The sequence below is a fragment of the Plectropomus leopardus genome, chromosome 7, assembly GCF_026936395.1.
Source record: "Plectropomus leopardus strain MGB_pleo_1.0 chromosome 7, ASM2693639v1, whole genome shotgun sequence".
Lineage (NCBI taxonomy): Eukaryota > Metazoa > Chordata > Actinopteri > Perciformes > Serranidae > Plectropomus > Plectropomus leopardus.
This window is the reverse complement of record NC_142182.1, coordinates 26740127-26756621: the sequence shown is the minus strand read 5'-3', so window position 1 is coordinate 26756621 and position 16495 is coordinate 26740127. Positions and strand designations below refer to the sequence as shown.

Genomic DNA, 16495 nt, shown 5'->3' with positions numbered 1-16495 from the left:
GTGACGACAGTGGGATGGAAGTTGAAGTTGGGCTAGGAACTGACTGAATGTGTATTTCATTACATACAAGCTTTAACCATCAAACACATGAATTTCACACTACTTTAAATACAGAACATTAACCAACCGCTTACTTTTATTATTGTATGTAAGACATCATACACCTGATTACTTTGTGGAAAATAAATACAGTAGTTGAGACACTTAAGATGGTAGTATCCTCATGTAAAAGACAACAGTAATTATCTGCAGTAATCTCGTTTGTATTATTGGTACGTAGATGAAGTCCAAAACGGTATGAGGCCACTAGTATTTAAACGTGTTTTTGTGGACCCTGTTAGAGGTCCCTGCTGCTCTTGGTCACCATCTTCATGTAAATACTTTTGTACATTAAGTTGTATTACAGACTGAGCACTTTCTTGACAGCCTCTTTGTACTGCAGCATGGTACTCTCGTTATCTCCTTCATTCTTCAGCCTCGTGACAGAGTCCTTATACTCCTGCACCTCTTGTCTCCCCAGCAGCTGCTCTCGCACTTCCTCGCCTTCTCCTTCCCCGGCCAATTTCATGCGCACTAGCATATGCAAGATGTTCTTTTGGGATGGGCTGTCCTCCCAGCTGTACTCCTCCATGTCTGCCACAGTCTTCTCAGCCTCCCAGGCCTCTGTTTTCTAAAGAATCAGAGAAACAACACATTTATTTACTTGTACATGCAGACTGCAAATGGAGGATTTATCCAACTTGATTGGAGGGTTGTTGATATCTGTAACATTAGATTTGAACTGTATTTGTGTGGTGTAACGATTACGTCACAAGATGTTTCTTTGTATGTGTCTATGCCTGCTTATAGCCATGAATGGATGTTTTCATGAATGCCTTTCTTAAAATTTGGCACAAATGTTAACCTGGACTCAACAATGAAATGATTAGATTTTGTTGGTCAAGGTTAAGGTCACAGTGACCTTAAATCAGTCTCATTCTTGTAAAAGCAAAATATCAAGAACACACAGAGAATTTATTCAAATTTGGCACAAACATCCACTTGGCCTTGAAAATGAACTGATTATAATTTGGTGGTCAAAAATCAAGATCACTGTGACCTTGCAAAACAGTTTTTTGGCCATAATTCAAGAATTTGAACACTAACTATGACGGAAGTTAACACAAATGCCTTGTAAGCTAAAATACTGAAGTGATATTATATATCCAAAAGGTCAAAGGTCAGCTTTACTGCGGCATCATAATGTTATGCAAAAACTTTTTCCTGGCCATAACTCAGCATCATAAATCAGGAACAGAAGGAGAGACATTTGGTCAGATACTGAATTGGTGACACTTTTGAATTGTGCTCGTTGTATGGATCTTCTGTGCTGCCGGGGCAAAGATATGTGTGAGGCACCCATGTTTTCACAAACATGATTGTAAACTAGAACAGCAACTTGACAGGTTTGCATATACAACTGTGAGGCGGTAATTCTAGTTTTCTATATGGTAGGAAGAAATGTACTATTAGCATTATATTTAATGAATCTGGCTCTTGTTTGGAGCACAGTATGGCAACAGATGCAAAATATGGGGGTCCTTGGTCACCCCTCACCCCTTCTTTGATGCTCCTCTCACAGAGATAGTATTTCTCCATATGTAGTGCTCCGTCCGCTGCCTGTCTAACTGTCATCACATTCCCTTGAGAACAATACGCCCCGTTGTGCAGCAGCTTAAAGCGGAGCAGCGGCGGAGCCTCGGCTCTGCTGCTCTCCAGGTGTTTGAGGTTAATGACGGTCATTACGGCTGTACATATCTGATCCACATAACATCCCGTCTGGAATGAGTCCAGGCCTTAGTGAGTGAGGAGGAGCACTAGATACTTGGGAGTAGATCAACAGCTTCCTTTGAAGTAACCAAGGCCCATTAAACAGAGAAGTACCACATCAAAACATTTTCTGCAGTGTGCCTCGCTGCAACGCAGAAGAATCTGCAGATTATCCTCATACGTACCGTACTGAAAGTTTAAGTTATGTGTTACTGGATGCTATTCTGGGCTAACCCTTTCAAACCCGGATGGACCTCAAACCTTTCACGAGTATTTAAACCTTTGAATCTTGAGCTAATTGGTTTGATTTCTTTCCAAAGCATGGATTAAAGTTTGTCGATTTTGATTTTTTTTTAAGATAGGAAAATATATCCAGAGTATATTTATATAAGTAATATATAAGTATATTTATAATTGCCATCGCTGTTTGTGTAAAATTATTTAACAGAATTATCATATATTTTAAGCTCCTGTTTTCACAGGTAATTTCTTTGTTTGTTGGGATTTTTTTGTTAGTTTTTTTTTCCTCTTTTGTTTTTTAACTTTTCCTTATTTGTTTTAAACCTTTTGTTTGTTTCTTTGTTTTTGTTTGCTATTTGAGGTAATTTCCAATGTTCTCTTTACTAATTTCTTGCTAGTTTTGGGTTCATTTCTTTTTAAGTTGCTCATGCCTTTTTTCTCCATGTTTTTTTTATTTTTATTTTTTTACTTATTTGTCCATGTTTCAAAGAGTTAAACAGAATATGCAAAGTGAATAATGCAACATGTTGATTGCGACACTGTGTCTGTCCTTGCTCCATCAGTAAGTGATGAGGTCACAATATTTGACAATTCGCCAGGAAGAAAGTAGGCCATCTGTTTTTCCGATCGAGTTCCTTTACCTGCCAAATAACATTTAGATTTTCAGTCAGGGCAGAGGACAGGTGTTGGGCAGGTAGGCACAAACGTACATGGAGTGGTGGTGAACTTCCCTCCACATTGGAGGCAGCTTTGAGCAGTCAGCCCGAGCACTGGCATGGATTAGCACAAACTGGAATTAACAGGGAAGGTTCGTCTCTCTGAGTGGGGAGATATAATCACCTCAGTGGCTGCTAACAATTGGCCTCTTTGTGGGCTAGCGTTACAACCTGAACGCTACGCCACTCTCACAGCTTCCACAAGCCTGCCGGACAAGCACTGTACCTTCCATTGTGTGTCCAAAAGGGCAGTGGACAGTGTTCTGCTTCCTGGCTCGGACACCTCTCCCAATGGAGAGACTTTTTTTCTTTTTTTAATGTGACTAAGCCCTGACGGGAAAAGCTCTTAAAGGCAAAGGTTACACTATAAGGGGAGTCGTTTTCTTTTCATGTGGCTGGCTGCAAATTTTTGCAAACAGCGCCTGGGCTAATGACCTGGTGGCAGACTTCTCTGATGTGGCAGAGCTGGCTTAATGTGAATTAAGAGTATCAGGGTCAACACCTGATAGGGGAGTCCGTTTTACTCCAGTCTGTGGAGAAATGTCAACTGGACAATGCTGCTGTTTGCCATCCCTCTGCCCATTCAAGTCTGATACCTCCCTAATGGGCTTAGTCTCTCAGATCGCAGAGCAAGTGGACAACATGTCCCCTGGTAAAAGCGGCTTTGCCATGTCTTTAGCCATTGGTAAATATCACTAAAGATGCTAACGACATTTTTTGGGATCAATTTTTGTTTGCAACTTTTTTTGTAGATTATTGTATTCCTAATGTATAATACCAATTCTCCTTGTATCATTACAAAATGTTATTGCACACCATTATGCCAGTTTAGTGCAATTCAAATTACATTTCATCTTAACAATGACCTGGAAGTTAAGGTATTGGCCATGCAATTCAAAATAACTTTATTTAGCCCTGTAAGGGTAATTGTATCAAAAGATAGACCTCCACAGTCTCAAGTGGACGTTTGTGCCAAATTTGAAGAAATTCCCTCAAGGTTTTCCTGAGGCATCGTGTCCAGGAGAATGGAATGGACGAAACCCAAAGAACATAATGTCTCAGGCCCAGGCTGCCACTGACATGAAAAAAAGAAGACTTGCAATTGGTAATAAATATGTATAAAGAAAAATTGGTACCTCTCGGCACAAAAGCAGCCTCCCGGCCCACTGTTATCCAAATGCATCATTTGGATTAATTTCTTATAAGTTGCACATTTATCTTAAACAATAACTTTGCTAACAGTGGCTGATGAATTCTGCCTCTTGATACATCAACTGCAGTTAATCCAGGCACTGCGATGCCCTTTAATACTGCATGCTGCAGCACATAGGATCAGTTATCATTCATTTGATTGCAAACAAAACATCTCAAAAGGTTACACACATTGAAGTGACTGCAGTAGTCCCAGAGACTGACTCGCCTTTAAATGAATGGATACTTGTTTAAAGAGATAAGGTCAGGAAAAAAAAGAGACCAAGGAAAAAAGTCACAAGAGACCTGTGACAAGAGTGGACAGAAGGAAGACACAGGAGTCTCAGATAAGCGCAGGTAGAATTAGATGGGTTTTTGTATGGCCTGGCTGAAATAGTGTAATAGTTGCACTTAACTCACATTTAGTGAATATCTGCCTGCTTGATGTCCTCTTTAGTCTAGGCAGAATTTGATTCAACGCACACAGAGTAGAAAAACATGTTTTTTTTTTAAACTCACCCAAGACTCGTGGTAGAGGACAGTTAGCAGGTACATGGCATAGTCACGATTCTGCTGTCTCAAAGGGCAGCTGGTGGAGGGAGAGAGAAAAATAATAAAAAGGAGGAGATTCAAAACATTTGTTTGATTTTCATACATATATATTTGGGTATATGGAGCACTAAAGAAATGTTTACCTGTCAGCTGTGATGGTGAGGATATCAGTATCTTTGCAGTATCTCTCCCCAACAAGTTTGAGCATTTTCTTCCGTGCGTGCTCGTCCAGATTCAGAGTGGACAGTTTTATCTGCGAGGGCAATGACACAGTAAAATCACCACAAGAGAAACATCATAGTTCAAGTTATTGTTTTTCCTCGTAAAGCTTTGCAATGTAAAGAGAATGACATAGACGATAATATCTGGGCAGACATGTCGTTGTGTACTATATCTGCCTAAATCTCCTCTTTAAATAAAATAAAAGAATGAGTGTCTTTTTAACCTATATATATATATATATATATATATATATATATATATATATATATATATATATATATATATATATATATATATATATATATATATATATAAATAAAGCTTTTACTGTATTATTTACTTTTTACAGATGAAATCGGAGCATTTCTGCTCACAGCCACAATCACCTTTAAACCCCTTGCACAATAGATAGAAACGGAGATTATTCCTTGATTACATTATTTTTCATGTCTCCCCTGACGTATATACTTTGTAAAATGCAACAAAAAAACATTTATAGGGAGCGCTAAGTACACGTGAACATGTATTTAGTGCATGAAACCTGACACGCAGTTGCAGTGGTTCAATTTGTTGACTCTGGAACCGCATGTCTGGGCTGGATCAAATCCTGTCACAGATTTCCAGGATTTTATTCTGTTACTACTTTCACCCTGACAGAATAACTAAAGGCAACCCTTCTACAAAGGTTCAAAATTCACAGATTGAATGAACTGTTAAACTGAAATGGTGTGAGATCTGCCCTCTAATCTATTTTTCTGCCTAATCCACCTGGATTAATGTTTCAATAATTCCCACCATGCTGATATTATCTAAGGCAAAGTGTCAGTGGAGCAGATGGCTGGTGATTAATGGTAAAAATGACACATTTCCACCCAAAAAAAAAAAAAAAATTTGTTGAAGGCAGAATAAGGTGATGTAGGGCGACATGCTTTAAGAAAAAAAAAAACCTATACAAATAACCTGTGTAAACAGGTAGCCTCAACCAAGAAACTTTTGGCTTTGAAAAGTAGGAGTGTTATTGTTCACGTAGAGAAAAGCAAATAACACGAAACAGAATACGAACTGCTTTCTTTGGCACAGTGAAGCCAGATGTGGGGCCTTTCAGCCACCAAGATATTTGGGTTTTGCTCTGCGCTGCACTTTAGGATTGTTTTTTTTGTTGAAGACCCATGTGAAAAATCTTTTAATTTCATTTTTATTTGCTTAATTGCTTCTATTATATCTATGTTATGTTTTAACATTGTATTGTATTTAATAACTTCTTTGAATGTTAAGTCTGAACCTTCTTTTCATGGATTGACGTCATGTGTTTTTACATGTTTACATATATGGTTTTGGTCTGTGGAGAGGATTGCACATTTCTGGATTAGTGGTTGGAGGGGATTAAGAGGAATATCAAAATGTCCCAATAAATATGTAAATGATGAAATGTTTTGTTCCTTTTTTTTCTGTAAAAGTGCGAAGTTGTTAAATTTAAAAAAAAAAACCAACCCGCACAATTCCAAAGACAACAAACAACGACAAAGCTTCAGTACATGCTTAAACTTTAAAACAGTGGTATGGGGTTGTAATCTCTTTGTAGACTTGATGGCATCATTTCTTAGGTTTGAGGTCACTGGACAATGAACGTCTCTGCGGATAAGTCACAGGGACATGATGTCAGCTGGCGATTACGCATCCCTGCAAATCTCTAATCTCATTTTACATGTTAGGTTTCTCCACACATGACTTTCTATGCATCGATGAAATGGTTACATTAAAGGTCATCAAGTAAAAACTCAGAACCTTTTTTTTTTTTACATAGTAACTATAAAGACTCAAAAAAAAAAAAAACAAACAGCAGGGAAACTCACTTTGAGATTGACAACACGAGCTGAAGGGTTTCTGACGGACGGGCCAGCAGACACGTAGTCTGTGCTTTCTAGTTTGATTGGGAAGTGCTCGTCACATTTTGCGTCGGTGTCCAAGGCAGACGGCCACTCTGTACAGAATGCTGAAAGCAGAGAGACATTTTTACATATGCTGAATAAGCCTGTATGTTTGTATAAAAGTAAATTATATTGCTATTGAACAGCACCACATAATAGGATTTGCCTTCACAATTAAACAAAGAAATTACGTTTCAGAGCTTCACAGTGTTTCTTGATGGCTGCCGGTGTCAAATGCAGAAAATTTGGTATCTGAAAGAAATCGAGAGATTATGTGAATGTGAATGCACAACTGTTAATGCAACAGAAACATGAAAATGTCCCACGGTCACACAGGTCCAGTGTGTAGGATTTAGGGAAATTTGTTGGCAGAAATGGAATATAATATGATAAGTATGTTTTTCTTCAAATTACCTGAAAAAACAAACTGTTGTGTTTCATTTCATTAGAATGAGCTGTTTATATCTACACATAGAGGGTCCTCCTCGCCAGAATCCACCATTATGCACCACCATGTTTCTACAGTAGCCCAGAATGGACAAACCAAACACTGGCTCATGATGGGGCTGCAGCCTCTCTGTGACAAGCAGCGTCAGAAAAACACTACTTTTTTTTTAACATAAAACTGCTTTATGCTGTGTTTAAATCAACAGGTCCTTCGGTTTTGGAGAGGAGGAGACCTCTATGGATAATTCGGCACCCAGTAAAAACCTCCTGAGTGTCTGGACAAAGAGTTATCAGAGAAAAAGAGGTGAGCGCACATTAGCAGGTGCTGTGCTAACAGCCAATCTCCAAAATGTCAACCAGCCTTGACGAAACACTGACTTAAATGTCACACTGCTTTATTTAGTTGTTTACTGTTTTAATCACCTGGTCCATTTGTTTTAGAGAGGAAGAGATCTGTGCGGATAATTCAACTCCCGGTTAAAAAACCTCCTGAACAAGAATTCTAACTGGGAGAAGTAGATGCCACTAAATCAGCCTAAATCTTACACACTGGACCTTTAATATCTACATCCCAGAAAGTCACAACTCATACACATATAATTTAACAGTCAGTGTATAAAATTGACTGAATTCTTGATTTCAGAATAAGATGCTGTTTGAGGGCGTGGGAAAAAAAAAGTGTGAAACCAAATTTATCCTCTTTATCCTCTCGGTAAAGGATATAATCTATTCAATACAGATACTAAAATTAAAAATTCTTTTAGGTTGCATTATTGGCTTGCTTGGACAAAAGCAGAGCAATTTTAAATTGAATATGTAAAAAATTCCAAGCATTAAATATAGGTTAGGGATGTACAGCAGCAGTTTAGCCCCTCACGGCAGAGCGAGATAATAAAATCAATATTGTTAGGCTGCACGGCAGAGTTCCAGCTGTGACGGGTGAAAGTAGTGGATCTGCGAGTGGCTTGAGTCCAGATGGAGCAGCTGGTGTCTGGACACAGCAGCTCAGTAATCCGGGCACAGAGGCAGAGCAGAAAGCGCTCCATCAGTACTGCAAGAGCACCGGCCTGCTAAAATTAACTTGTCATAATGAGTACTCCGAGCTAAGATATACAGACAGGATGCATACAGAGACGGCCCACATTCAACTGCATGTGGCCAAATGTAGTCTATGTAGGAATTTAATCTTTTGATCCATGTGCAAACAGACCAGCAATTTAATTTAGTTTCCAGCATATCAGCAAACTATTTAAATTTGCACCCTGCAGTCCTAAAACTGTATTCTTATGCTACGCTTCCATGCAAGTAATGAGGTCTGACCTTGATCAGCTCCAGGTTGCCCTTCTTCTCTGGAGGGATGCCTCCCCTCACAGGGTAGCCCATCCTCACAGGCAGGGGGACGGCATTAGGTCTGAAGGGGGTCGCTACTGGATAAACTGCCGTCCAGTCCTGATCCACCGGCATCTTTTCTGTCCGGGGACCCCCCGGCTGACACAAAACACACGAGACACTAAGTCACAAGACACTAAGTCACGAGACACGAGGCTTAAAGATTACTTTCAATGTTTTAATAAAAAAATCACCTCCAGTCTTTTCAAAGAGAAATGTCATCAAGTTTCTTGTTTGATTTTGTGTCTCATTTGAAATATGTGTGTTTTTATTATATTCAGCCTTGAGAAACAGACAGAAGACTTACACGTCTCTTGGGTTTTCTGACGAATCTTGTACCTTCTCTGTCAGGAAGGCCTAAAGGGTCAAATATTTACAAAATTTAATTAATACTTATTGTAGAAATGTCAAATCAATATGGTAACAACATAACATTCGTTTCATGCTGCTCACAGTTTTTCTTAGATACAAGACATTTGGACCATAACACAAGTTACCATTTCTCAAGTGCATTTTTTATATTCACTTATTGCATTTTCTTCATTTACAACAACTTGTATTTTAGGCTATGTATGGTGTATGTGACAGATGTATTAAACAGTATGTCCTGCATGATGGTTGATTGTAGGTGTGCCTTTCTGTTATTTATCAGCATGCTTTTTGCTGTATTGTTTATAGTAAAAAAGAGCTTATGATCACTTCAGTAGTCGATAGATTTGTCAGTGTACAGAAAAAACAATTGTCAGCTCTCGGATAAGTAATTTTTTTTGAAGCAATTATATAAATCATGTCCTTGCTCCAGCCACTTTTTTGATAGTAAACAGGCTTTTATTTATTTGATTTTGTGGAGTCAGACAGAACAAACAATCTAATGACATAGACTTGGGTATTAGGAAGTTGTGATGGATATTTATGACGTGAGGTTTTTGACATAAAAAAAAAAAAAGAATGACTGAGCACCAACAATAGTCAGTAGATTTATGCACCATCTCATTTTCTTTTGTATTATTTAAATTTGTGTCTGATTCTCCTGTGGGTAGATTATGGGGGCAAGAGAGCCATTACACTTATAGACTAGCTTACGTTTTACGTTTATGTATGCTGTTCCTTGAACCTTCGCTGTCTTTGGTGAAAGTGCTTTAAAAGTTTTTGCTCCCTCATCTTGGTGTCAGCGATTGAGTCACCTTAAACTGAGCGCAGGAGATTTAAAAAAAAAAACAGGATTAAGGGCTTTATGACCACTGAATGCATTTGTCTGGCTCCTGATTGATGCTTATTTTATTCTATTTTTCTATTTTATTTTTTTGTAAATTGGGTACTTGTCTTTTGTTTTTGTTTGTAAAAATCTTTATGCTGCTTGTTCTTTTAAGTGAAATTTATCATGCTGCTGTCTTGGCCAGACTGCCATTGAAAAAGAGATTTAGAATCTTAAGGGGACTATTCCTGGTGAAATAATAATAATAATAATAATAATAATAATAATAATAATAATAATAAAAAGACAGCCTTCTGATATTTTGCCCCATTTGTCTGGAATAATACACAGAGTAGATTAAAACGTGACATTTCTATCATAAGGGTAATTCAAAAATTTGTTTAGAGGCTCTTTTAATGTTGGTGTGACCGTTTACATAATTTGGTTTTATTTTTATACCATTTAAAAAATATGCCACATTTTAGAATGCATTAATTTATTATATGCCATGCAGTTATCTACATAAATGTTTTTTTTTTTTTTTACATATCTACATGTATCTTGTATTCTGCTTGTATTCTATTTTTTTTCATTTTCATACTTCCACCAAGGATATTTAATCATGTATATTTTCTCCTTGCTATTTTAGAAAGGAGAAAATATGACGACATAATTCTATGTCATCCCCATTATCATTATCATTATTTCGTCTTTTCCTCTGATCTCAGGTCTCATTTGTTGAAGAAATCTCAATGTGACTTCCTGATTGAAAAAAAGTGTGTACGAGAGGAAATATCATAAGGGTGGTGACATCATGAATAATAAAATTGACACAGGAAACCCCATTAATATAAATTTTGTTGATTATTAATTAGTTATTACTAGTCTATAGGAAAACCCCAACAAGTACCCCTGATCCTTCCCAAATACAAAGTACCACATTTATAACTCGGTTTCTCCCATGGATCTATTATGGTTTCTCCACGTTGATGACGACTCATCCGTCCAGTTTAGGAGTTCAGAGTTTAGTTTTACTATAATACATCCATGTTTTAGACACTAACTGGAAAACTGTATCACTGTCGGTGGACAGAAGACATCCCATCTTGGCCTTAATGACTGCACTTCAAGCATTTCTAACATCGTGCAGCACGAACTAATGTGAACTATTTCAGCATCGGCAGAGAAACTCACCTTTATTTGCAGCTGAAGAATATAAAAACAAACCATTCGCATATGTAACTCCACTCGCTGATTTCTTAAGTCCAACACCATAAACATTTATTCGACCTAGGGACAGAAATGTCTTGCATGTGTATGAAGCCATGTTTTCCCAATGACTACGGGCAGCAGCGAAGGACAAACCACGAGAAATGCGAAAGGTTTAATTTGGCGCGGAGTGTTTGCTGCCTCCTACAGGTGAACACAAGTGTGGAATCACAGCGCGGGGTGTATTATGGGACTCCATCCGGGCTTTTATCAATTAATAAAGAAGCTCAGACATGTATTTTGGTTGAAATTAATGGCAACAACAGACACATGTTTACTCTAGTGCGTTATCCGTAAGCGCGCGACCACTCACGTGTGACCGGCGAGTGCAGCTCTGCCAGCTGCTGCTTTTTGAAACACAGGGCGCGTTCAATTACTCCCGTAAAATCATACAGCCGAGGTGGCAACTCGCAGAATTAGCCCTGAGGCCTATGACAACACACCCCGGGCTAACGCAAAACAGAGGCACGAGCAAGGTGTTGTTTTCGTCTGTAAGCAGGTTAAAAACACTCAAAATGTGTCGGGACGACAGCGATTTGATGAGCAAACAGAGCTCATGTACATTTGAAGGAGTTGGCAGGATTTTTGTTGTTAAAAATGACACCGACCGGACCTGGCATAAAAAGAGAAAAGCATATATGTGGGGTAAGTTTGCAAAGCTACTTGTTTGCGTTGTGGTCGGTCAGCTTGTACAAAAACGTGTTACTTTCAGATGAGGATAAAAGTGTTATGACAACTGTGGCAGGTATCTTGCTTCCAGTTTAAAATCTGTTTGTTTCATGGTGGTCATGCAGTTTCATTAAGCTACACAGATATGGACCCAGTTTAAACCTCACTGAGGAAACTACAAAGTAGTCCACGGCCGGATTAACTTGTTAGAGGGCCCAGGGGCAAAACAGTTGTTAGGTATAGGTGGGCATCACAATATTTCAAGGTATTTTTGCGATAACAATACTCTTGACAGTGAAAAAGATGCTGAGAATATTATTATTAAATCATTTAAGAACATACAATTGCAACAAAACATGTCTTATAGTTTTAAATGTCAACATAAAGTTGATAGTTCACCTTTAAATGTTCAGTAAAAACTGAAAAAAAAAGATCTCCATGTTCTTCAGTTTGTAAACAACAGTAACCCAGAGTAAGATTCAGATTCTGTATAAAATATAAATAGCACAGCAAAATAAAATCAGCAGCTGACACACATCAGCTGCTGAGATATGTTATAATAATAATAATAATAATAATATATGTTTTATATATATATATATATATATATATATATCACCCCTGAACCTAGAAATAATATATATATTTTATAAAATAAATCATTAGATGATTTCCTTTGAGCTGCAAGCATCACATAGGTTTGCATTTAATATGACATGCTCATGAAAAATGTACCTGATGACAGGTTCCGTTGTGCCCACGGCAAGAGAGGAGAGGGAGAGAGAGACACTGTGCTCCTTAAACTTGTAATATTGATAATTGATAAATGATTGTCCATGTTTCTGGATGGTTCTGGTGATTCATGGTTTCAGGTTGTGGAATGATTAGTTGTCTACACATCCTGACCTCATCAAGATGGCCACATGGTCACTGATCCTGAGCTCAGTCAGCGCCGCAATGCAGCCGCCTTTGAATGGCAAAGATACCAACACCACGCTGTAAAAATAAGTTTTTCATTGAAAATGTTATATAAGTGAAAGTAAGTATATTCAGGAAAAAGTACTTAAAGCATTAAAACTAAAAGTAAAAAACTCAAAACTATATAAAAACAATATAAAAAACAACAAATAAAAAAACTCAATTATTTAAAAATAACCCCAAAACTCAAATTTATCAAAAGAATAGAGAAAGACTTGTTTATCAAAATAGTTGGCAATTTATTTTATGTCAATCGACTGATTGATTAATCAGCTAATCACTGCAGCTGTACTTGTATTAATTGTTTGTTAATTTATTGCAAAAACATGATATTTAATAAACATAGTTTTTTTATGCAAAATTCTTTGTAATTTGTAAAGTAACTAAAGCATTCAGATAAATGTAGTGAAGTGAAAAGTACAATATTTCCCTTTGGATTGTAGTAGAGTAGAAGTATAAAGTGACATGAATAGAAATTCTCAAGGTAATGTACAAATACCTCATTTTTTTTACTTAAGTATAGTACTTGAGTAAATGTACTTAGTTACATTCTACCACTGTCTACAGCAGGATTGGGAACACCTTGTTTCCACTGTTATACCAGTCCTTATTTGCTGCAAAGCAGACGCCTCTCCTCCTCTCATTGGAGTCCTCTGCTCCAAGTTTCAGTGAATCAAAGGATGTTACAGTCTCTGATATCCTGTTGAAACTGGTAAGGCATTTTCAGTGCATGTACTATGTTAAATGCTCGCTTAGCTGATGCCCACATTCCACAGTTTAATCATAGTTTACTCTTAAAATACCATTACTTTACCATCATAACCAACTTATGGTTGTGACAACATAATCATCAACATTATGAGGGCAAACAAACATTTACTGTGATTCAATTCCTGTGCTTTGTAATGAAAAACGCTGAATATAAACAGATCTAGTTTGTTTTGAGGAAAACTCCACAGGTGACGACCTCTAAGTCGGTTTCAAAGCAAAAACGCCAAACATTCACTGCTTAGGGCTTTTCTAACGTGAAGATTTGAGCTTGTTTTTGTTTTTATGTTTTTGTAAATTGAACATCTTTGGATTTTGGATTGTTGAATGGACATCACAATGAATTTGAAGGCCCTGTGTGATGGGCATTTTTCAATATTGTATTACATTATATAGACTATTGAGTAAATAAAGAAAACTATTAATTTTGATTTTAAATAATTACAGAAAGCACTGAATATAAAATCAGACACAACTACTCCATCCATACATGGTCAGCCACGGGTAAGTCATTTCAAATAATAATCACATCATTGTTTTATTATATCATAAATCACGTTTTTGCAGTGAATATTGCTTGTTATATATTGCACTGCTATCCACATTTGCATCCTTCTGCTCTGTAGTAACAGAAGATGACCGGGTATCACTTTGTCGCTGACTCGTGTTTCGATAGTAGAATTTCCCTGATCACATGAACGCAGCAGTCGCACAGGCACAGGCTGCGATGCACTTCAAAGGGAGGAGAGGAGAGTCCTGCAGGCAGCAGCCGATGAAAGACTTGAGCTTTTACTGTGTTTTCGATGTTGGGGTTTGCGTCTTTATTTTTTTAATGTATCTTAAGCGTTGGCAGACAATTTCTAACTAATTTAAATAGGGTATTTTACGACTGGATTTGGCTTTCCCCCTCCTTAAAACATAAACAAACAAAAAGACGAACTTGTTGCGTGGAGATAACGTGATTTTATTTACCATCAATCACAACTTGAGATGCGTTACTGGAGTTTAAGGTAAGATTTAAAACGTGTTTCTGTTCAATTTTTGAAGAATTCAGCAAGCCTTCTGATGCAAATATTGACTTAACATTTCCTTGATTATGCAGCATCATTAAATAGACCCCAACCTGTGCTTTTTTGGGCTTGTCTCAAGAGTTTAATTAAGCAGATGAAAATAGGATTTTTTTTTGTGGGAAATTTGTTGCTCTAAATTTATTTTAACCCACATGCTGTCATTTCAATTGTATCAGATGTCCCCTGGTTCAGTTTAACGGAAAGTCACACAATACTGTGTAACTGTAGAGACCCACGGCAGCCTAATGCATGTCTGACAGCTCATTGTGTCTCAGGACTGTGTAGTTTTAAAGGTAGAAACTCTATCTACAGGCAGACAGCAGCCGTGTGGCTCCTGTCATCAGTTCATCCATAGCTGAGGACAGATATGGACGGTGTGGCTGCCTCCAATTAGCCGACCTCTCTTGTCCCATGACACTTTTTCCGATCCTTTTAGGCAACATCTATAACACTACCTGGTTCAATGTCTTTCCAGAGAAGATACTGAACCACCTACTTACCCTTGATACACTCATTAATTGCAGATGAAGGAGTAGAATTCGCTGACGGAAAATGTTTTTGTCAAGCTGTCCAGACTTAGTTACAGGTCCATTTTCAGATATTAGAAACTGATAATACACACAGTCATTAGGATGTGTTTCCAAGGGTGAAACTTTGGTTTGAGAAGTGGAGGGGACACAATAAAACAGGGGTACTGGGGGGCCTCCATGAGGAAAAGAAAAAACAATTTGTAACCCATTTCTTGTATTTTTGCAAACATTTAGGGACTACAGTAACCAAAACAAAATCCAGGTATTAATGAATTTAGTCATCATTTTACCAGAATAGTACTCGGTATGCTACTCTTCTGTGACATATTTTGGAGTATATCAGAGCAAAATCAGCGGTTCACAATCTTAGCCAGTATCTGATGACCAAGCCAAACGAAAGTGAATTAAACATGATCTTAGTGGTTCAAAAAAAAAAAAAATGTTGTTGAAGTGTGGGGGACACAAACTGGATTTTAAAATGTATCTACTGCACATAATTTCCTGTTAGTTAGTTTGTATAGATTTAATATTATGGCTCATACTATATTGCACCTATTTTCAAACACAAATACTGGAGGTTTGGTCAAATATGAACATGCAGCATTTTTTGTGACCATCTTCTTGACTGAGTGCGCATATTTAAATAATGTGCTTGCTGTTAACCTTGATCTGCCTGCAACTGCAATGACAAAAAAAAAGAGAAAAAAGCAAGAGAAAAGCTTCAAAACAATCATTCACGTGGCTTTAATCAGTCTACTTTTCTTCTTTTTGCACGTTGATGAAGCTTCTGTGAAGTCACATGTCCTGTGTAACTGTTAGTGAAAGCAGTGGCTTAAAATTTGTCATCATCTGGTAGACACACTGGATTATTCTCTCTAAATGTTAGCAGAGTGCTTGTTGTGCATTTGTTTTTACCTTCCCAGATGGAAAACTAGGCAGCTTTTGACATCCATCAAAGACAATACAACAGGTTTTTCAGTAGTAAATCCTCAGAGAGAGCCGGAAATGGACTTGACCTGATGCTGCCATATAAACTCACGTATGATATTGTTCTTGGGATATTAAGTGCATGTTACTCTTGTATTATTTTGCCAGGTCAGAGGTCAAAATGTAATAACCTATACCTGGATAAGCAAGTTCATAGAAATGTCACTATGGTTTTTTTGACTCACAAATGGAAAATCTGTCTTTTCTTTCTCTTTGTGACTTCACAAACAAACCCATAGTGCTATACATCTTGTAGAGCAACAAGCAGGACTGTTACAAAATAAAAGTCTATGAGCCTCGTATGGCAACAGTTCAAAGTGTGCTGAGGGGAACCACCTTTAATATTTCGAGTAAAAATATTCTGCAATGTTTGAATGCCACCTGTTAGAGTAGCAGATGTTTATGTCTTAAAGTATTTGATTTTATCTGCATTAAGACCAGTCATATAACAATATGATTGTTTTTTTTTCTGCACCCATGCGCCTTCAAGAACTTTAAACCTTACATTTTTGGGAAATACATTGTGCTGTTCAGA

The 16495-nt window shown here is 37.5% G+C and overlaps 2 protein-coding genes across 4 annotated transcripts in view; one reads left to right on the top strand and one right to left on the bottom strand.

Moving 5' to 3' along the window:
- The window catches only part of kcnq1.2 (potassium voltage-gated channel, KQT-like subfamily, member 1.2), a 222249-nt gene that overhangs the window by 5566 nt on the left and 200188 nt on the right, over positions 1–16495 (top strand). The window contains exon 2 of one of the 3 annotated variants that reach the window (XM_088080342.1): positions 7312–7409. The gene's annotated coding sequence lies outside the window, so the exon portion shown is untranslated. Of the gene's footprint in view, positions 1–7311; positions 7410–13992; positions 14384–16495 lie in introns of those variants that run through there. The other 2 variants (XM_088080343.1, XM_088080341.1) reach the window with 2 other exon arrangements.
- Positions 110–11055, bottom strand: mrps35 (mitochondrial ribosomal protein S35). Its single transcript, XM_042496208.2, has 8 exons — positions 10884–11055; positions 8802–8851; positions 8426–8593; positions 6850–6910; positions 6584–6723; positions 4652–4761; positions 4476–4545; positions 110–670 (listed from the first exon to the last, which is right to left on the bottom strand). Exons 1-8 carry the CDS (start codon positions 11014–11016, stop codon positions 401–403), a joined length of 1002 nt encoding a protein of 333 aa, XP_042352142.2. The 5' UTR covers positions 11017–11055; the 3' UTR covers positions 110–400.